Below are 19,772 nucleotides of genomic sequence, written 5' to 3' on the forward strand. Positions count from 1 at the left end.
AGCAGTGGGAGGGGCTTGAGGTCCGCCTGCGGCAGTTGGTGACCTTCCTGCTCCCCTCAGGGCAGAGCCGCCGGCCTGAGAATGAGGGTGCTGCTGAGCCCAGGGGCTGGGATGGCCCGTTGCTGCTGTGGTCCCAGAGCTCCACCCGAGACCTGAGGGAGGCCGTCTGCCCGTGAGTCCTCTCCCGCTTGTCTGTCAGCTTGTTTGAAGCATGCTGGGTTTTCTGCCCAGCTGGCTAAGGGGAGTCCCTGGAAATGCAAGGGTGTGGGTTTTGGCAGACTTCAGGGAAGACATGCCAGATGAGCCTGGGAGACTCCAGCTTAATCTGGATTCAGGAGATATCTCTTCGGGCCAGCTAGTAATTGTAGGATAAGCCTAATGAGTCTTCACAGGATGAAGAGAGTAACGTGCCAAGGTAGCAATCGATGTCCTCCTTCGAGAGGATGAAGCTGGTGCTCAGAGAAGGGGGGAACTTGGCCACAGCAAGGAGGTGTGCACCCAGACAGAACCCCCAGATCCGGCCATTTGAGCTCAGGGAGGCCACTGGTGTGGCTTGTCCCTGTGGCAGGGGCCGAGGCACGCAGCCCACCCTGATTCCTGCGGGGGCCTGACTTGGGAAGTGCCATCTGGTAGCTTTGAGACTCACCAAACCAAATTGCACTGGAGAGGGGAAGGACACCTTCCTTCATCCACCCCCCACCCCCGCCGGATTCCCACATACCCTGACCCCTTTCTCTGGATTTCGGAGCCATTTCCAGAGTCCCGCTCATATGACCTCATTCGAAGTGCACTGTGGACGAGCTGCCATCTGCAGCTGCTACCACAGCAGCCAAGGGCTTTAGCTCCCGAGTACCTCCCTTCCTTTGGAACTTGGGGGCCCTCTACTCCCCACTTGCACACCACAGACCTTTGCTGAGGATTGTGGGGACCCTCACTCAGTTTGCAGCACGTTGTAGCCATCCCTGTCCTCTCAATACCTCCCTTGCCACTCAGCTTGTGAGCTCCTTTGGAGCAGCGTGGCCCACCTGGCTGCAACGGAAGAGACACAGCTGACAGGGAAACAACAGCTTAGATCTGACAGCCGGAAAGCTCTGTCAAAAGGGACCTCCCTCTTCACACCGTAGAGGCTGTAGGAGCCGCCAGGGTTTGGGAACCAGTGCTGGGGCCAAAATGACTCCACAGCTGTTTTCCTTCCTGGGGAGGGTTCTGGCTCCAGTGGGAATGGCTCAAGTCTCCTAAGGTTCTGAAAGCCCACTGTGTGCAGATTCACGGTACACAGAGAGGAGAAGGTGGAGTCCTGCCCTGGAGGTGGGCACAGCTCACGGATGAGCCAGGCAGGCAGGCAGGCAGGCAGGGCATGAGAACACCTGAGCTGCCTTCATGAGTGAACGGTGTGGGGGCAGAGGAAGAGAAGCCGGTCTGCTCCCTCATGTGGTGCCCAGGGCAGGTTGTCCCCAGAGGAAACCCTTACGACGGTGAGGACTATCACTGCTGTTTCCCAAGGGGTTCCGTCGGTGCGTGTCTTCCCCGGAGCGGTCAGGCCGTCTCTAAAGTACACTGGCCATGGGCATTGCCTCTCCTTGGAACTTCCCATGTGTTTCTCTTTTTTATGGAACAGTGATTTTTCTAGAGGGGTTCTGGGCCACAAGGTTGTTGGGTCATTTTCTAGCCTTCTGTCGTGAAGAACGCTTTCCTGGGCGTTGGGGTGGTTTGTTGTTCCAGCTCCCTTTCTTGGCTTCTTTTGGGAGCTGGTGCAACAAGAGGAGCTCAGCCTCTGCCTTCTGGCTGAGATGTCACCCTTCAAACAGCAATGCCTGCCTGGAGATAATGATGGCATTTGCCAAAAGGGCTTCGTTTGGCACATGATATCTTGAAAGGACGTACACCGTCCTTTCAGCTATCAAAGGCTAGTTCAAATGACATAAAAATGAGAACTCTCCAATGGAGTCTTACAGTAGGTGGAGAGTCCGAAAAAAACTCCTTCAGTCATTTCACTGAGAGTCATTGATTGGGGACACCAAGAATATAGGAAGGAATGCAGAAAGAAAAGGTGAAATTGTGTTCAGGATCGGGGGGAGGGATGAACAGGGCGTGCTTGCCTTGAATCCAGGCTTTGTTGGGGGGTGGGGCATAAAGATCGAACGGGTCTGAAACTACAAAGTGGTGATGGTAACACAGTATCACCAGAGTTACACAACAGTGTTCCCAAATTGCAACAATGATGAAAAAGTTTACTAATCCCAACTTAACCAAGAGAAATACAGGAAACCATACAAAAAATGAAACATCACCAGAAAGGTGGAAACAAACCAAATGCAAAGCAGTTCAGGGGAAAGGAACTCCATGTCCCCTGGGGGCAGACGGAGTTGCCGGCCTCCACGGTGAGCAGACAGGGATGGAGGCTGCAGAGCCGACCGCTCCCCTGGACGTGGTGTTTCCGGCAAGGGCTCTGGGTCTCTGTCCAGAGCGGGGGCTCGTTCTTCCTGCAGGGGCGGGTGAGTCATCGTCGGCGTCTGGGTGTTGCGCGGGAGCCAGGGCAGGCTCTCCCTGCCGAGGCGGTGACTCCTCCTCTGCCTCGGGTTCTCCTGCCAAAGCCCGAGCAGGTACAGGTGCACGTGGAGGTGGAGCTTCTGGCTGAGGGGGTGGGACATCAGTGCCTGGGGCTGGGGGTCCTGCAGGCACGGAGATCCGATCTGCCCGGTGTGCTGGCCAGTACCCAGCTGGCCTGGTGTCTCTGCGAGGGCAAGTCTCGGTTCTCCATCTGGCCTCGGTGGATCCCTGGGTCCTGCACCTGGAGCCACCACCTCTGTAGGGACAGGTCTGGGAAGTAGAGCCTGGTTCCAGTTGGAGGCCAGTGCTAGAGCCGGGGGAGAAGCAAAGTTTGCCCACAGGCCAGCCTTGGCATGTGCGTATCCCGGGACAGAAAGCTTCCAAGAGATTCCCAAAGAATACCCCGGGTCGGATGTCTTTTGGGACTGAAGTGTGCAAGATGGGGGTGGGGGTGTGAGGCCAGCGCTTGCTGCAGGCCCAGCAGCATCTTTCGGGGACTCGTCCCTGTGTAGCTCAGCACCCCCTCCCCACACACTCCCGTGCACCAGCCCCAGCGTCCTCACCTCTGTGCTCTGGCGTGCTGGGCTCCAGGTCCTCCTGCTGCCTCAGAGGCCGGGGTTCTCGGGACTCTGGGTCGGAGCCGGGTGTGCTGAGCTCCGTGGCAGCCTCAGACTGGGCCGCCGGGTGTATCCTGGGCGGTGTCTCGGCAGCAGGCCTTCCCCGCCTCCGCTTCGCCCCCGGTGGGGCTGATGCCTCCGTGGGCACGCTCACCTGGAGCCTGCACTGGGCCTCACGGGCGGGGGGGTGGTGCTCCGACCCCTCCCTCCGGGAGGTGGACGGGGTGTCCCCGTCCTCGGCCTCATCACGTGGGAAGCTCTGCAACGACAGTGACCGTCAGCCAGCCGTGCTGGGAGTTTTCCGAGCTGGGCCTGGCCAGTGGAGCCGCTGCTTCTGCCTGCTCGAACTTCTCTTCCCAGAAGGGTCAGAGACGTGTGTCTGCTCAGATCCCCACCCGGGAGGAAAGAGACCCACCTGAGGGTGTGAGGTCAGCCTGGGCGGCCGGCGCTGCCCGCACTCTCCCCATCCCACCCAGCCTGCTCTCCCCTGGGGTGTGGACACAACTTGTCCACAGGCTTCTGACCCCACATCCGCCTGGGCTTCCTTGAGGGAGACACACCCCGAGAAACCCGCATCCACACACACAGGCAAAGGACCCGGTGTTTCCGGGTGGCATGGGAGAGGTGGCCTGGCCCCGCCTGGGGCTCCCCGTGTTACCTTTCTGTTTCTCCGGGCAAAGGGCCAGAGGCCTCTCGGGGGTGCCCTGAGCCAACGTCGACAGGGTGCCCACGCACACTGCCTGTGAGCTTTCCTGAGGCCCCGGCCTCTGGGCAGGGGCAAACAGCAGAACATCCTGGCAGCAAGTGATCTGGCTGGGGGCTCCTCTCCGCTCTGGAGGCCTGGATACCCGGGTTGCGGGTTCTGTTGGGTTCTGTTGCCGGCAGGTGACATCATTTCCTGGGGTTCGTGCTGAGGTCCCTTCCCCAAAACTTCCCAAGGGAATCTCTGGGTTTCTGACTGCTCGACCACCCCCCTTAGGCCATGTGCAGGCACAGTGACAGCCACACAGCCCAGCCCACAGCCCTGGGGAGGCCTGGGTGCAGCCAGGGCCTGAGCTCCGAGGACCCCGCTGCTCTCAGACCAGGCTCCTTCTTCTCATAAGTGGTGTGGCCCTGGACAAGCATATGCCCCTCAGGGTTTCCCCAGTCTCTCCATCTGCAGAGTGGGGGTCATTCTCCCATCTGTTTCCTAGGTCTGTCGGCCTACGAGCAGCTCCATGCCTCTCCACCTGGGGCCGATATCACGTGGAGCTTGTGCGCTGAGACTTCAGAAAGAAAGACGCCATCCAGGGCTGACACAGCACAGAATGGGGCAGAACGAGGCCTGGATGCGCCGTGGTACCCAGGAAAAGGCACTCCCCCTCCTGACTGTTTTGAGACCCCGCATGCAAGTTGGAGGACCGAAAGGAAGACTCGAAGGTCTCCCTCTCTTATAGAAAAGAGTAGCCAACTTTCTGGTCCTCTGTTTCCATTGAGATTCTGTTCAAGTGTCCCAGCTCGGCTTCTGCGGGTGGCTGAGCTTCTAATGGCTCCCTGCGTTCTTGTCTTTTCCTCTCCAAACCTTCCGTCCTTTTCCCCCTTCTGGGGTGGATGGGCGCTGTCATTGCTTCTACCTTCGAGACAGATTGATGAAAAGTCTGGACCATCGACTCCTTTCCTCTCTTTGGTTCCGTGTCTCTCTCTGGCTGTGTCCCTCTCTTTTCCTTTCTCGATTCAGTCTGTGCCTTCCTCTTTCTCTCTCGTGTGTGGATGGATGGATGCTAGGAATGCCCATGTATATGATTAGATGAGGGTTATGTTTTAGGGATAGGTTAGAGGGAGAGAAAGGCTTTAGGTCGGAGTTGGTCATGGGGGAAGGGTCAAGGGTGGTGGTGGTGTTTCTTGGAATCTGAGTGCTGTGCATTCTTCGTCTCTTTCCATATGAACCCCTTCTCAGATACACCACTTGCAAGGAGTCTCTCATGTTCCGTTTCCTATCTTTTGCATTTGTGAATGCTTAGCTTCTCTGTTGTGAAGAGGTTCCATTGGATGGAAACCCATTGGTGTACTTGGTTTCCCTCTTCCCCTTACTTGAAGAGACCCATTTCTACCTCCGCCCAGCAAATGGCAAGGAGACTCTGATGTTAAGGAGCCTTTGACCTACGCTTCTTTCTAGCTATCTCATGACATCAGTCTTTAGGGTGAGGTTTTTCCCCGATATTGAGGTGGTGTGAGATCAAAACCAATAGCGTTCTTCAGATGTAGCTGTCTGGTTTTCCCATGGACATTGATTGAAGAGGCTTTCTTGTTCCCATTTGGATATTCTCCCCTTCTGTGTCAGAGATGAGTTGACCATGGATGCCGGGGTTTGTTTCTGGACCCTCAACTTTATTCCATCGATCTGGATCTGTGTGTGTTGTTGTATTCCCAATAGCATACCGTCCTGCTGCTGCCGCTGCGGCTAAGTCACTTCAGTCGTGTCTGACTCTGCGCGACCCCATGGCCTGCAGCCTACCAGGCTCCTCCGTCCAGGGCATTTTCCAGGCAAGAGTACTGGAGTGGGTCGCCATCGCCTTCTCCGATACTCTCCTGAGGATCCTAGTTTGGTCGTCTGATTTCCTTTCACACAACCTTGGATGTCCGTATCGGGGCTTTTTCGTCGGATTGTATTGACAATTTAGGCTCTTTTCTGTTTCCGTAACCCCTTTTGCAATTCTTTGTTCGGTGCGAAAATGCATTGGCATTTTGGGAGGAATAGCATCGAAGCTGTGGATTGCCTTGTGGGGCTGTGACATCATTTTCCCAATAGGAATTCTTTCAAGCCCTGAGCACAGCTTCTCTTTCCAGTGATTGGTGTGGGCTTGATCTTCTTTCTTCCATCTCTCGCCGTTTTGTGAGAACAGGTCCTTCCTTCCCTTCTGGGTTAGATGGACTCGTGGGTATCACTTCAGTGAATGGCATTGTCAGTGGGGGTGATAATTCCCTTCTCATTGGAAGACTTTGCTGTGAGTATTAGAAGTGCAAGTGATTTCTCTTCCCCTTCCTCCCTGTCCATCTCTCAGAGCCACCGGGAAACAGAGGCCTCATCCAGGGTCACACAGGCCTGAGGGAGTGCAACTAGACTGTTGTTTCTTCAGGCCCTCAGTGCTGGACATCATCCGGGATACTCTGTGTGTGTCTTCCTCAGTCTGGTGTCCCTTCAGACCTTTCCCTAGTTTTCACAGGCTTGTTGTGTTGGTGTTCTTTGTCTGTTTGGAGACACGTCCTTGAGAAGCTTTGTGTTTCCACTCATTCGTCTCGCGATGTATGACCTGTCTTTTGCTTTTGTAATGAGGTCTTTCCCACAGTAGATATCTTTGATTTTGCAAAGTCCACTGTATTCTCTGGGTTGTTTTGTGGACTGCCTTTTAGTTTTGTGTGTGAAGACTCAAAGCACGTGTCCGGTTTCTGCTCATTGTTCTTCTAGATTTGTGACAAGTTTTCATGGAAACTTTGTCTAGGGATAACTGGAAGTGAACTCGGTGTAAGGTGTCAAGCCTCCATCTCCATTCATGTCATGCCCTGCAGTTTCCAATTCCCTGTTCCTGAGTGGTTTTGGAGACCTTGTGGGAAGTTTGGTTGCATCGGAGTTTGCATTTCCACCTTGAGTAGATTCACACTGTTCTGCCCTCAGGGACACTGTCAAGGGGGAGTGAGGAGCAGCCTGCACTTCCAGCAGTGACCACACGGTGGGGCGAGTGCTGCTCTCCCCTCTGGGAGCCCCAGGCCACAGGCATCCCAGTGAGGAGCCAGCTCTGTGCTCAGCTGAAAGGAGTTAGTCTCTCAGGAGCCTCTGAGCCCTTGCCTTTGGATCACCCAGGGTGGGCATTTACTGTGACAGAAAAAAATTGCCCTGAATTCCATGGACGGAAGAGCCTGGCTGTGTAGAGTTCGTGAGTTGCCGTGAATCAGACACAACTGAGGACACAAAAACTCAATAGACTAAAACACTTTTTGGGGGTGGGGGGAGTGAAAGGGGGTGATGTGGGGTTTTTTTGTCTTATATAATAGCCAAGGGAAATCTAGTTTAAACCTAAATTCACATAGATGGGAAAGGTATAGCTCTCCGTCACCCTATTAAAACAAAAAAAAAAAAAAACGACTTAACTTTTCTGAAAGTTTATTTAGTAGCTTCCTTGAGCAGTTCATTGTGAAGCTTTTTTTTTTTTTTTCTGTGACATTGGCCTCATTAAAAAGTACGGTTTGCCTTTACTGGATAATTTTGTTCATTGGTTTGTTAGGGAATCTTGGTAATATTTGAGTTTCCTGGGGAGCATGGTCACATGACCTGGCCCTGGCCAATCGGTGCGTTCCACCTCCCTGGCCACTGTGATTGGCTCCGGACTGGGGCAGTGCCCAATCGGGGCCCAGGGCCGGGCCTGACGTTGGAAGCCAGGGGAAGACGAGCTCTCGTCCTGCTGGGGTAGGGGAAGGGGTGGGGCCGGGGGAGGTCAGGCTCCAGCAGTGGGAGGGGCTTGAGGTCCGCCTGCGGCAGTTGGTGACCTTCCTGCTCCCCTCAGGGCAGAGCCGCCGGCCTGAGAATGAGGGTGCTGCTGAGCCCAGGGGCTGGGATGGCCCGTTGCTGCTGTGGTCCCAGAGCTCCACCCGAGACCTGAGGGAGGCCGTCTGCCCGTGAGTCCTCTCCCGCTTGTCTGTCAGCTTGTTTGAAGCATGCTGGGTTTTCTGCCCAGCTGGCTAAGGGGAGTCCCTGGAAATGCAAGGGTGTGGGTTTTGGCAGACTTCAGGGAAGACATGCCAGATGAGCCTGGGAGACTCCAGCTTAATCTGGATTCAGGAGATATCTCTTCGGGCCAGCTAGTAATTGTAGGATAAGCCTAATGAGTCTTCACAGGATGAAGAGAGTAACGTGCCAAGGTAGCAATCGATGTCCTCCTTCGAGAGGATGAAGCTGGTGCTCAGAGAAGGGGGGAACTTGGCCACAGCAAGGAGGTGTGCACCCAGACAGAACCCCCAGATCCGGCCATTTGAGCTCAGGGAGGCCACTGGTGTGGCTTGTCCCTGTGGCAGGGGCCGAGGCACGCAGCCCACCCTGATTCCTGCGGGGGCCTGACTTGGGAAGTGCCATCTGGTAGCTTTGAGACTCACCAAACCAAATTGCACTGGAGAGGGGAAGGACACCTTCCTTCATCCACCCCCCACCCCCGCCGGATTCCCACATACCCTGACCCCTTTCTCTGGATTTCGGAGCCATTTCCAGAGTCCCGCTCATATGACCTCATTCGAAGTGCACTGTGGACGAGCTGCCATCTGCAGCTGCTACCACAGCAGCCAAGGGCTTTAGCTCCCGAGTACCTCCCTTCCTTTGGAACTTGGGGGCCCTCTACTCCCCACTTGCACACCACAGACCTTTGCTGAGGATTGTGGGGACCCTCACTCAGTTTGCAGCACGTTGTAGCCATCCCTGTCCTCTCAATACCTCCCTTGCCACTCAGCTTGTGAGCTCCTTTGGAGCAGCGTGGCCCACCTGGCTGCAACGGAAGAGACACAGCTGACAGGGAAACAACAGCTTAGATCTGACAGCCGGAAAGCTCTGTCAAAAGGGACCTCCCTCTTCACACCGTAGAGGCTGTAGGAGCCGCCAGGGTTTGGGAACCAGTGCTGGGGCCAAAATGACTCCACAGCTGTTTTCCTTCCTGGGGAGGGTTCTGGCTCCAGTGGGAATGGCTCAAGTCTCCTAAGGTTCTGAAAGCCCACTGTGTGCAGATTCACGGTACACAGAGAGGAGAAGGTGGAGTCCTGCCCTGGAGGTGGGCACAGCTCACGGATGAGCCAGGCAGGCAGGCAGGCAGGCAGGGCATGAGAACACCTGAGCTGCCTTCATGAGTGAACGGTGTGGGGGCAGAGGAAGAGAAGCCGGTCTGCTCCCTCATGTGGTGCCCAGGGCAGGTTGTCCCCAGAGGAAACCCTTACGACGGTGAGGACTATCACTGCTGTTTCCCAAGGGGTTCCGTCGGTGCGTGTCTTCCCCGGAGCGGTCAGGCCGTCTCTAAAGTACACTGGCCATGGGCATTGCCTCTCCTTGGAACTTCCCATGTGTTTCTCTTTTTTATGGAACAGTGATTTTTCTAGAGGGGTTCTGGGCCACAAGGTTGTTGGGTCATTTTCTAGCCTTCTGTCGTGAAGAACGCTTTCCTGGGCGTTGGGGTGGTTTGTTGTTCCAGCTCCCTTTCTTGGCTTCTTTTGGGAGCTGGTGCAACAAGAGGAGCTCAGCCTCTGCCTTCTGGCTGAGATGTCACCCTTCAAACAGCAATGCCTGCCTGGAGATAATGATGGCATTTGCCAAAAGGGCTTCGTTTGGCACATGATATCTTGAAAGGACGTACACCGTCCTTTCAGCTATCAAAGGCTAGTTCAAATGACATAAAAATGAGAACTCTCCAATGGAGTCTTACAGTAGGTGGAGAGTCCGAAAAAAACTCCTTCAGTCATTTCACTGAGAGTCATTGATTGGGGACACCAAGAATATAGGAAGGAATGCAGAAAGAAAAGGTGAAATTGTGTTCAGGATCGGGGGGAGGGATGAACAGGGCGTGCTTGCCTTGAATCCAGGCTTTGTTGGGGGGTGGGGCATAAAGATCGAACGGGTCTGAAACTACAAAGTGGTGATGGTAACACAGTATCACCAGAGTTACACAACAGTGTTCCCAAATTGCAACAATGATGAAAAAGTTTACTAATCCCAACTTAACCAAGAGAAATACAGGAAACCATACAAAAAATGAAACATCACCAGAAAGGTGGAAACAAACCAAATGCAAAGCAGTTCAGGGGAAAGGAACTCCATGTCCCCTGGGGGCAGACGGAGTTGCCGGCCTCCACGGTGAGCAGACAGGGCTGGAGGCTGCAGAGCCGACCGCTCCCCTGGACGTGGTGTTTCCGGCAAGGGCTCTGGGTCTCTGTCCAGAGCGGGGGCTCGTTCTTCCTGCAGGGGCGGGTGAGTCATCGTCGGCGTCTGGGTGTTGCGCGGGAGCCAGGGCAGGCTCTCCCTGCCGAGGCGGTGACTCCTCCTCTGCCTCGGGTTCTCCTGCCAAAGCCCGAGCAGGTACAGGTGCACGTGGAGGTGGAGGTTCTGGCTGAGGGGGTGGGACATCAGTGCCTGGGGCTGGGGGTCCTGCAGGCACGGAGATCCGATCTGCCCGGTGTGCTGGCCAGTACCCAGCTGGCCTGGTGTCTCTGCGAGGGCAAGTCTCGGTTCTCCATCTGGCCTCGGTGGATCCCTGGGTCCTGCACCTGGAGCCACCACCTCTGTAGGGACAGGTCTGGGAAGTAGAGCCTGGTTCCAGTTGGAGGCCAGTGCTAGAGCCGGGGGAGAAGCAAAGTTTGCCCACAGGCCAGCCTTGGCATGTGCGTATCCCGGGACAGAAAGCTTCCAAGAGATTCCCAAAGAATACCCCGGGTCGGATGTCTTTTGGGACTGAAGTGTGCAAGATGGGGGTGGGGGTGTGAGGCCAGCACTTGCTGCAGGCCCAGCAGCATCTTTCGGGGACTCGTCCCTGTGTAGCTCAGCACCCCCTCCCCACACACTCCCGTGCACCAGCCCCAGCGTCCTCACCTCTGTGCTCTGGCGTGCTGGGCTCCAGGTCCTCCTGCTGCCTCAGAGGCCGGGGTTCTCGGGACTCTGGGTCGGAGCCGGGTGTGCTGAGCTCCGTGGCAGCCTCAGACTGGGCCGCCGGGTGTATCCTGGGCGGTGTCTCGGCAGCAGGCCTTCCCCGCCTCCGCTTCGCCCCCGGTGGGGCTGATGCCTCCGTGGGCACGCTCACCTGGAGCCTGCACTGGGCCTCACGGGCGGGGGGGTGGTGCTCCGACCCCTCCCTCCGGGAGGTGGACGGGGTGTCCCCGTCCTCGGCCTCATCACGTGGGAAGCTCTGCAACGACAGTGACCGTCAGCCAGCCGTGCTGGGAGTTTTCCGAGCTGGGCCTGGCCAGTGGAGCCGCTGCTTCTGCCTGCTCGAACTTCTCTTCCCAGAAGGGTCAGAGACGTGTGTCTGCTCAGATCCCCACCCGGGAGGAAAGAGACCCACCTGAGGGTGTGAGGTCAGCCTGGGCGGCCGGCGCTGCCCGCACTCTCCCCATCCCACCCAGCCTGCTCTCCCCTGGGGTGTGGACACAACTTGTCCACAGGCTTCTGACCCCACATCCGCCTGGGCTTCCTTGAGGGAGACACACCCCGAGAAACCCGCATCCACACACACAGGCAAAGGACCCGGTGTTTCCGGGTGGCATGGGAGAGGTGGCCTGGCCCCGCCTGGGGCTCCCCGTGTTACCTTTCTGTTTCTCCGGGCAAAGGGCCAGAGGCCTCTCGGGGGTGCCCTGAGCCAACGTCGACAGGGTGCCCACGCACACTGCCTGTGAGCTTTCCTGAGGCCCCGGCCTCTGGGCAGGGGCAAACAGCAGAACATCCTGGCAGCAAGTGATCTGGCTGGGGGCTCCTCTCCGCTCTGGAGGCCTGGATACCCGGGTTGCGGGTTCTGTTGGGTTCTGTTGCCGGCAGGTGACATCATTTCCTGGGGTTCGTGCTGAGGTCCCTTCCCCAAAACTTCCCAAGGGAATCTCTGGGTTTCTGACTGCTCGACCACCCCCCTTAGGCCATGTGCAGGCACAGTGACAGCCACACAGCCCAGCCCACAGCCCTGGGGAGGCCTGGGTGCAGCCAGGGCCTGAGCTCCGAGGACCCCGCTGCTCTCAGACCAGGCTCCTTCTTCTCATAAGTGGTGTGGCCCTGGACAAGCATATGCCCCTCAGGGTTTCCCCAGTCTCTCCATCTGCAGAGTGGGGGTCATTCTCCCATCTGTTTCCTAGGTCTGTCGGCTTACGAGCAGCTCCATGCCTCTCCACCTGGGGCCGATATCACGTGGAGCTTGTGCGCTGAGACTGCAGAAAGAAAGACGCCATCCAGGGCTGACACAGCACAGAATGGGGCAGAACGAGGCCTGGATGCGCCGTGGTACCCAGGAAAAGGCACTCCCCCTCCTGACTGTTTTGAGACCCCGCATGCAAGTTGGAGGACCGAAAGGAAGACTCGAAGGTCTCCCTCTCTTATAGAAAAGAGTAGCCAACTTTCTGGTCCTCTGTTTCCATTGAGATTCTGTTCAAGTGTCCCAGCTCGGCTTCTGCGGGTGGCTGAGCTTCTAATGGCTCCCTGCGTTCTTGTCTTTTCCTCTCCAAACCTTCCGTCCTTTTCCCCCTTCTGGGGTGGATGGGCGCTGTCATTGCTTCTACCTTCGAGACAGATTGATGAAAAGTCTGGACCATCGACTCCTTTCCTCTCTTTGGTTCCGTGTCTCTCTCTGGCTGTGTCCCTCTCTTTTCCTTTCTCGATTCAGTCTGTGCCTTCCTCTTTCTCTCTCGTGTGTGGATGGATGGATGCTAGGAATGCCCATGTATATGATTAGATGAGGGTTATGTTTTAGGGATAGGTTAGAGGGAGAGAAAGGCTTTAGGTCGGAGTTGGTCATGGGGGAAGGGTCAAGGGTGGTGGTGGTGTTTCTTGGAATCTGAGTGCTGTGCATTCTTCGTCTCTTTCCATATGAACCCCTTCTCAGATACACCACTTGCAAGGAGTCTCTCATGTTCCGTTTCCTATCTTTTGCATTTGTGAATGCTTAGCTTCTCTGTTGTGAAGAGGTTCCATTGGATGGAAACCCATTGGTGTACTTGGTTTCCCTCTTCCCCTTACTTGAAGAGACCCATTTCTACCTCCGCCCAGCAAATGGCAAGGAGACTCTGATGTTAAGGAGCCTTTGACCTACGCTTCTTTCTAGCTATCTCATGACATCAGTCTTTAGGGTGAGGTTTTTCCCCGATATTGAGGTGGTGTGAGATCAAAACCAATAGCGTTCTTCAGATGTAGCTGTCTGGTTTTCCCATGGACATTGATTGAAGAGGCTTTCTTGTTCCCATTTGGATATTCTCCCCTTCTGTGTCAGAGATGAGTTGACCCTGGATGCCAGGGTTTGTTTCTGGACCCTCAACTTTATTCCATCGATCTGGATCTGTGTGTGTTGTTGTATTCCCAATAGCATACCGTCCTGCTGCTGCCGCTGCGGCTAAGTCACTTCAGTCGTGTCTGACTCTGCGCGACCCCATGGCCTGCAGCCTACCAGGCTCCTCCGTCCAGGGCATTCTCCAGGCAAGAGTACTGGAGTGGGTCGCCATCGCCTTCTCCGATACTCTCCTGAGGATCCTAGTTTGGTCGTCTAATTTCCTTTCACACAACCTTGGATGTCCGTATCGGGGCTTTTTCGTCGGATTGTATTGACAATTTAGGCTCTTTTCTGTTTCCGTAACCCCTTTTACAATTCTTTGTTCGGTGCGAAAATGCATTGGCATTTTGGGAGGAATAGCATCGAAGCTGTGGATTGCCTTGTGGGGCTGTGACATCATTTTCCCAATAGGAATTCTTTCAAGCCCTGAGCACAGCTTCTCTTTCCAGTGATTGGTGTGGGCTTGATCTTCTTTCTTCCATCTCTCGCCGTTTTGTGAGAACAGGTCCTTCCTTCCCTTCTGGGTTAGATGGACTCGTGGGTATCACTTCAGTGAATGGCATTGTCAGTGGGGGTGATAATTCCCTTCTCATTGGAAGACTTTGCTGTGAGTATTAGAAGTGCAAGTGATTTCTCTTCCCCTTCCTCCCTGTCCATCTCTCAGAGCCACCGGGAAACAGAGGCCTCATCCAGGGTCACACAGGCCTGAGGGAGTGCAACTAGACTGTTGTTTCTTCAGGCCCTCAGTGCTGGACATCATCCGGGATACTCTGTGTGTGTCTTCCTCAGTCTGGTGTCCCTTCAGACCTTTCCCTAGTTTTCACAGGCTTGTTGTGTTGGTGTTCTTTGTCTGTTTGGAGACACGTCCTTGAGAAGCTTTGTGTTTCCACTCATTCGTCTCGCGATGTATGACCTGTCTTTTGCTTTTGTAATGAGGTCTTTCCCACAGTAGATATCTTTGATTTTGCAAAGTCCACTGTATTCTCTGGGTTGTTTTGTGGACTGCCTTTTAGTTTTGTGTGTGAAGACTCAAAGCACGTGTCCGGTTTCTGCTCATTGTTCTTCTAGATTTGTGACAAGTTTTCATGGAAACTTTGTCTAGGGATAACTGGAAGTGAACTCGGTGTAAGGTGTCAAGCCTCCATCTCCATTCATGTCATGCCCTGCAGTTTCCAATTCCCTGTTCCTGAGTGGTTTTGGAGACCTTGTGGGAAGTTTGGTTGCATCGGAGTTTGCATTTCCACCTTGAGTAGATTCACACTGTTCTGCCCTCAGGGACACTGTCAAGGGGGAGTGAGGAGCAGCCTGCACTTCCAGCAGTGACCACACGGTGGGGCGAGTGCTGCTCTCCCCTCTGGGAGCCCCAGGCCACAGGCATCCCAGTGAGGAGCCAGCTCTGTGCTCAGCTGAAAGGAGTTAGTCTCTCAGGAGCCTCTGAGCCCTTGCCTTTGGATCACCCAGGGTGGGCATTTACTGTGACAGAAAAAAATTGCCCTGAATTCCATGGACGGAAGAGCCTGGCTGTGTAGAGTTCGTGAGTTGCCGTGAATCAGACACAACTGAGGACACAAAAACTCAATAGACTAAAACACTTTTTGGGGGTGGGGGGAGTGAAAGGGGGTGATGTGGGGTTTTTTGTCTTATATAATAGCCAAGGGAAATCTAGTTTAAACCTAAATTCACATAGATGGGAAAGGTATAGCTCTCCGTCACCCTATTAAAAAAAAAAAAAAAAACGACTTAACTTTTCTGAAAGTTTATTTAGTAGCTTCCTTGAGCAGTTCATTGTGAAGCATTTTTTTTTTTTTCTGTGACATTGGCCTCATTAAAAAGTACGGTTTGCGTTTACTGGATACTTTTGTTCATTGGTTTGTTAGGGAATCTTGGTAATATTTGAGTTTCCTGGGGAGCATGGTCACATGACCTGGCCCTGGCCAATCGGTGCGTTCCACCTCCCTGGCCACTGTGATTGGCTCCGGACTGGGGCAGTGCCCAATCGGGGCCCAGGGCCGGGCCTCACGTTGGAAGCCAGGGGAAGACGAGCTCTCGTCCTGCTGGGGTAGGGGAAGGGGTGGGGCCGGGGGAGGTCAGGCTCCAGCAGTGGGAGGGGCTTGAGGTCCGCCTGCGGCAGTTGGTGACCTTCCTGCTCCCCTCAGGGCAGAGCCGCCGGCCTGAGAATGAGGGCGCTGCTGAGCCCAGGGGCTGGGATGGCCCGTTGCTGCTGTGGTCCCAGAGCTCCACCCGAGACCTGAGGGAGGCCGTCTGCCCGTGAGTCCTCTCCCGCTTGTCTGTCAGCTTGTTTGAAGCATGCTGGGTTTTCTGCCCAGCTGGCTAAGGGGAGTCCCTGGAAATGCAAGGGTGTGGGTTTTGGCAGACTTCAGGGAAGACATGCCAGATGAGCCTGGGAGACTCCAGCTTAATCTGGATTCAGGAGATATCTCTTCGGGCCAGCTAGTAATTGTAGGATAAGCCTAATGAGTCTTCACAGGATGAAGAGAGTAACGTGCCAAGGTAGCAATCGATGTCCTCCTTCGAGAGGATGAAGCTGGTGCTCAGAGAAGGGGGGAACTTGGCCACAGCAAGGAGGTGTGCACCCAGACAGAACCCCCAGATCCGGCCATTTGAGCTCAGGGAGGCCACTGGTGTGGCTTGTCCCTGTGGCAGGGGCCGAGGCACGCAGCCCACCCTGATTCCTGCGGGGGCCTGACTTGGGAAGTGCCATCTGGTAGCTTTGAGACTCACCAAACCAAATTGCACTGGAGAGGGGAAGGACACCTTCCTTCATCCACCCCCCACCCCCGCCGGATTCCCACATACCCTGACCCCTTTCTCTGGATTTCGGAGCCATTTCCAGAGTCCCGCTCATATGACCTCATTCGAAGTGCACTGTGGACGAGCTGCCATCTGCAGCTGCTACCACAGCAGCCAAGGGCTTTAGCTCCCGAGTACCTCCCTTCCTTTGGAACTTGGGGGCCCTCTACTCCCCACTTGCACACCACAGACCTTTGCTGAGGATTGTGGGGACCCTCACTCAGTTTGCAGCACGTTGTAGCCATCCCTGTCCTCTCAATACCTCCCTTGCCACTCAGCTTGTGAGCTCCTTTGGAGCAGCGTGGCCCACCTGGCTGCAACGGAAGAGACACAGCTGACAGGGAAACAACAGCTTAGATCTGACAGCCGGAAAGCTCTGTCAAAAGGGACCTCCCTCTTCACACCGTAGAGGCTGTAGGAGCCGCCAGGGTTTGGGAACCAGTGCTGGGGCCAAAATGACTCCACAGCTGTTTTCCTTCCTGGGGAGGGTTCTGGCTCCAGTGGGAATGGCTCAAGTCTCCTAAGGTTCTGAAAGCCCACTGAGTGCAGAGTCACGGTACACAGAGAGGAGAAGGTGGAGTCCTGCCCTGGAGGTGGGCACAGCTCACGGATGAGCCAGGCAGGCAGGCAGGCAGGCAGGGCATGAGAACACCTGAGCTGCCTTCATGAGTGAACGGTGTGGGGGCAGAGGAAGAGAAGCCGGTCTGCTCCCTCATGTGGTGCCCAGGGCAGGTTGTCCCCAGAGGAAACCCTTACGACGGTGAGGACTATCACTGCTGTCTCCCAAGGGGTTACGTCGGTGCGTGTCTTCCCCGGAGCGGTCAGGCCGTCTCTAAAGTACACTGGCCATGGGCATTGCCTCTCCTTGGAACTTCCCATGTGTTTCTCTTTTTTATGGAACAGTGATTTTTCTAGAGGGGTTCTGGGCCACAAGGTTGTTGGGTCATTTTCTAGCCTTCTGTCGTGAAGAACGCTTTCCTGGGCGTTGGGGTGGTTTGTTGTTCCAGCTCCCTTTCTTGGCTTCTTTTGGGAGCTGGTGCAACAAGAGGAGCTCAGCCTCTGCCTTCTGGCTGAGATGTCACCCTTCAAACAGCAATGCCTGCCTGGAGATAATGATGGCATTTGCCAAAAGGGCTTCGTTTGGCACATGATATCTTGAAAGGACGTACACCGTCCTTTCAGCTATCAAAGGCTAGTTCAAATGACATAAAAATGAGAACTCTCCAATGGAGTCTTACAGTAGGTGGAGAGTCCGAAAAAATCTCCTTCAGTCATTTCACTGAGAGTCATTGATTGGGGACACCAAGAATATAGGAAGGAATGCAGAAAGAAAAGGTGAAATTGTGTTCAGGATCGGGGGGAGGGATGAACAGGGCGTGCTTGCCTTGAATCCAGGCTTTGTTGGGGGGTGGGGCATAAAGATCGAACGGGTCTGAAACTACAAAGTGGTGATGGTAACACAGTATCACCAGAGTTACACAACAGTGTTCCCAAATTGCAACAATGATGAAAAAGTTTACTAATCCCAACTTAACCAAGAGAAATACAGGAAACCATACAAAAAATGAAACATCACCAGAAAGGTGGAAACAAACCAAATGCAAAGCAGTTCAGGGGAAAGGAACTCCATGTCCCCTGGGGGCAGACGGAGTTGCCGGCCTCCACGGTGAGCAGACAGGGCTGGAGGCTGCAGAGCCGACCGCTCCCCTGGACGTGGTGTTTCCGGCAAGGGCTCTGGGTCTCTGTCCAGAGCGGGGGCTCGTTCTTCCTGCAGGGGCGGGTGAGTCATCGTCGGCGTCTGGGTGTTGCGCGGGAGCCAGGGCAGGCTCTCCCTGCCGAGGCGGTGACTCCTCCTCTGCCTCGGGTTCTCCTGCCAAAGCCCGAGCAGGTACAGGTGCACGTGGAGGTGGAGGTTCTGGCTGAGGGGGTGGGACATCAGTGCCTGGGGCTGGGGGTCCTGCAGGCACGGAGATCCGATCTGCCCGGTGTGCTGGCCAGTACCCAGCTGGCCTGGTGTCTCTGCGAGGGCAAGTCTCGGTTCTCCATCTGGCCTCGGTGGATCCCTGGGTCCTGCACCTGGAGCCACCACCTCTGTAGGGACAGGTCTGGGAAGTAGAGCCTGGTTCCAGTTGGAGGCCAGTGCTAGAGCCGGGGGAGAAGCAAAGTTTGCCCACAGGCCAGCCTTGGCATGTGCGTATCCCGGGACAGAAAGCTTCCAAGAGATTCCCAAAGAATACCCCGGGTCGGATGTCTTTTGGGACTGAAGTGTGCAAGATGGGGGTGGGGGTGTGAGGCCAGCGCTTGCTGCAGGCCCAGCAGCATCTTTCGGGGACTCGTCCCTGTGTAGCTCAGCACCCCCTCCCCACACACTCCCGTGCACCAGCCCCAGCGTCCTCACCTCTGTGCTCTGGCGTGCTGGGCTCCAGGTCCTCCTGCTGCCTCAGAGGCCGGGGTTCTCGGGACTCTGGGTCGGAGCCGGGTGTGCTGAGCTCCGTGGCAGCCTCAGACTGGGCCGCCGGGTGTATCCTGGGCGGTGTCTCGGCAGCAGGCCTTCCCCGCCTCCGCTTCGCCCCCGGTGGGGCTGATGCCTCCGTGGGCACGCTCACCTGGAGCCTGCACTGGGCCTCACAGGCGGGGGTGTGGTGCTCCGACCCCTCCCTCCGGGAGGTGGACGGGGTGTCCCCGTCCTCGGCCTCATCACGTGGGAAGCTCTGCAACGACAGTGACCGTCAGCCAGCCGTGCTGGGAGTTTTCCGAGCTGGGCCTGGCCAGTGGAGCCGCTGCTTCTGCCTGCTCGAACTTCTCTTCCCAGAAGGGTCAGAGACGTGTGTCTGCTCAGATCCCCACCCGGGAGGAAAGAGACCCACCTGAGGGTGTGAGGTCAGCCTGGGCGGCCGGCGCTGCCCGCACTCTCCCCATCCCACCCAGCCTGCTCTCCCCTGGGGTGTGGACACAACTTGTCCACAGGCTTCTGACCCCACATCCGCCTGGGCTTCCTTGAGGGAGACACACCCCGAGAAACCCGCATCCACACACACAGGCAAAGGACCCGGTGTTTCCGGGTGGCATGGGAGAGGTGGCCTGGCCCCGCCTGGGGCTCCCCGTGTTACCTTTCTGTTTCTCCGGGCAAAGGGCCAGAGGCCTCTCGGGGGTGCCCTGAGCCAACGTCGACAGGGTGCCCACGCACACTGCCTGTGAGCTTTCCTGAGGCCCCGGCCTCTGGGCAGGGGCAAACAGCAGAACATCCTGGCAGCAAGTGATCTGGCTGGGGGCTCCTCTCCGCTCTGGAGGCCTGGATACCCGGGTTGCGGGTTCTGTTGGGTTCTGTTGCCGGCAGGTGACATCATTTCCTGGGGTTCGTGCTGAGGTCCCTTCCCCAAAACTTCCCAAGGGAATCTCTGGGTTTCTGACTGCTCGACCACCCCCCTTAGGCCATGTGCAGGCACAGTGACAGCCACACAGCCCAGCCCACAGCCCTGGGGAGGCCTGGGTGCAGCCAGGGCCTGAGCTCCGAGGACCCTGCTGCTCTCAGACCAGGCTCCTTCTTCTCATAAGTGGTGTGGCCCTGGACAAGCATATGCCCCTCAGGGTTTCCCCAGTCTCTCCATCTGCAGAGTGGGGGTCATTCTCCCATCTGTTTCCTAGGTCTGTCGGCCTACGAGCAGCTCCATGCCTCTCCACCTGGGGCCGATATCACGTGGAGCTTGTGCGCTGAGACTTCAGAAAGAAAGACGCCATCCAGGGCTGACACAGCACAGAATGGGGCAGAACG

At 56.0% G+C, this 19,772-nt stretch overlaps 2 protein-coding genes and 1 long non-coding RNA gene across 5 annotated transcripts in view; 1 reads left to right on the plus strand and 2 right to left on the minus strand.

Moving 5' to 3' along the window:
• LOC145513990 (uncharacterized) overlaps window positions 1-9,666 on the plus strand; it is a 93,714-nt gene extending 84,048 nt beyond the window's left edge. Inside the window, exons 12-13 of one of the 2 annotated variants that reach the window (XR_014059793.1) lie at window positions 61-172; window positions 7,706-9,666. This is a non-coding gene — a long non-coding RNA (uncharacterized LOC145513990). Of the gene's footprint in view, window positions 1-60; window positions 2,022-7,705 lie in introns of those variants that run through there. The other variant, XR_014059794.1, reaches the window with a different exon arrangement.
• LOC145513943 (uncharacterized) lies at window positions 2,207-7,278 on the minus strand. Its single transcript, XM_081511013.1, has 3 exons — window positions 3,826-7,278; window positions 3,114-3,426; window positions 2,207-2,857 (listed from the first exon to the last, which is right to left on the minus strand). The coding sequence occupies exons 1-3, from the start codon at window positions 4,060-4,062 to the stop codon at window positions 2,235-2,237; spliced, it is 1,173 nt and encodes a 390-aa protein (XP_081367139.1). The 5' UTR covers window positions 4,063-7,278; the 3' UTR covers window positions 2,207-2,234.
• A 189-nt stretch (window positions 9,667-9,855) lies between the features above and the next one.
• Window positions 9,856-11,656, minus strand: LOC145513979 (uncharacterized). 2 transcript variants are annotated; one of them, XM_081511069.1, is made up of 3 exons: window positions 11,471-11,656; window positions 10,759-11,071; window positions 9,856-10,502 (listed from the first exon to the last, which is right to left on the minus strand). In XM_081511069.1, the coding sequence occupies exons 1-3, from the start codon at window positions 11,603-11,605 to the stop codon at window positions 9,880-9,882; spliced, it is 1,071 nt and encodes a 356-aa protein (XP_081367195.1). In that variant the 5' UTR covers window positions 11,606-11,656; the 3' UTR covers window positions 9,856-9,879. The 2 variants fall into 2 exon arrangements, with proteins under 2 accessions (XP_081367195.1, XP_081367196.1); XM_081511070.1 differs by having other exon boundaries at window positions 9,856-10,451; window positions 11,471-11,638.
• Window positions 11,657-19,772: the final 8,116 nt, after the last annotated feature.

The sequence above is a fragment of the Giraffa tippelskirchi genome, chromosome 7 (genome assembly GCF_054371585.1).
Source record: "Giraffa tippelskirchi isolate mGirTip1 chromosome 7, T2T-mGirTip1v1.2.pri, whole genome shotgun sequence".
NCBI lineage: Eukaryota > Metazoa > Chordata > Mammalia > Artiodactyla > Giraffidae > Giraffa > Giraffa tippelskirchi.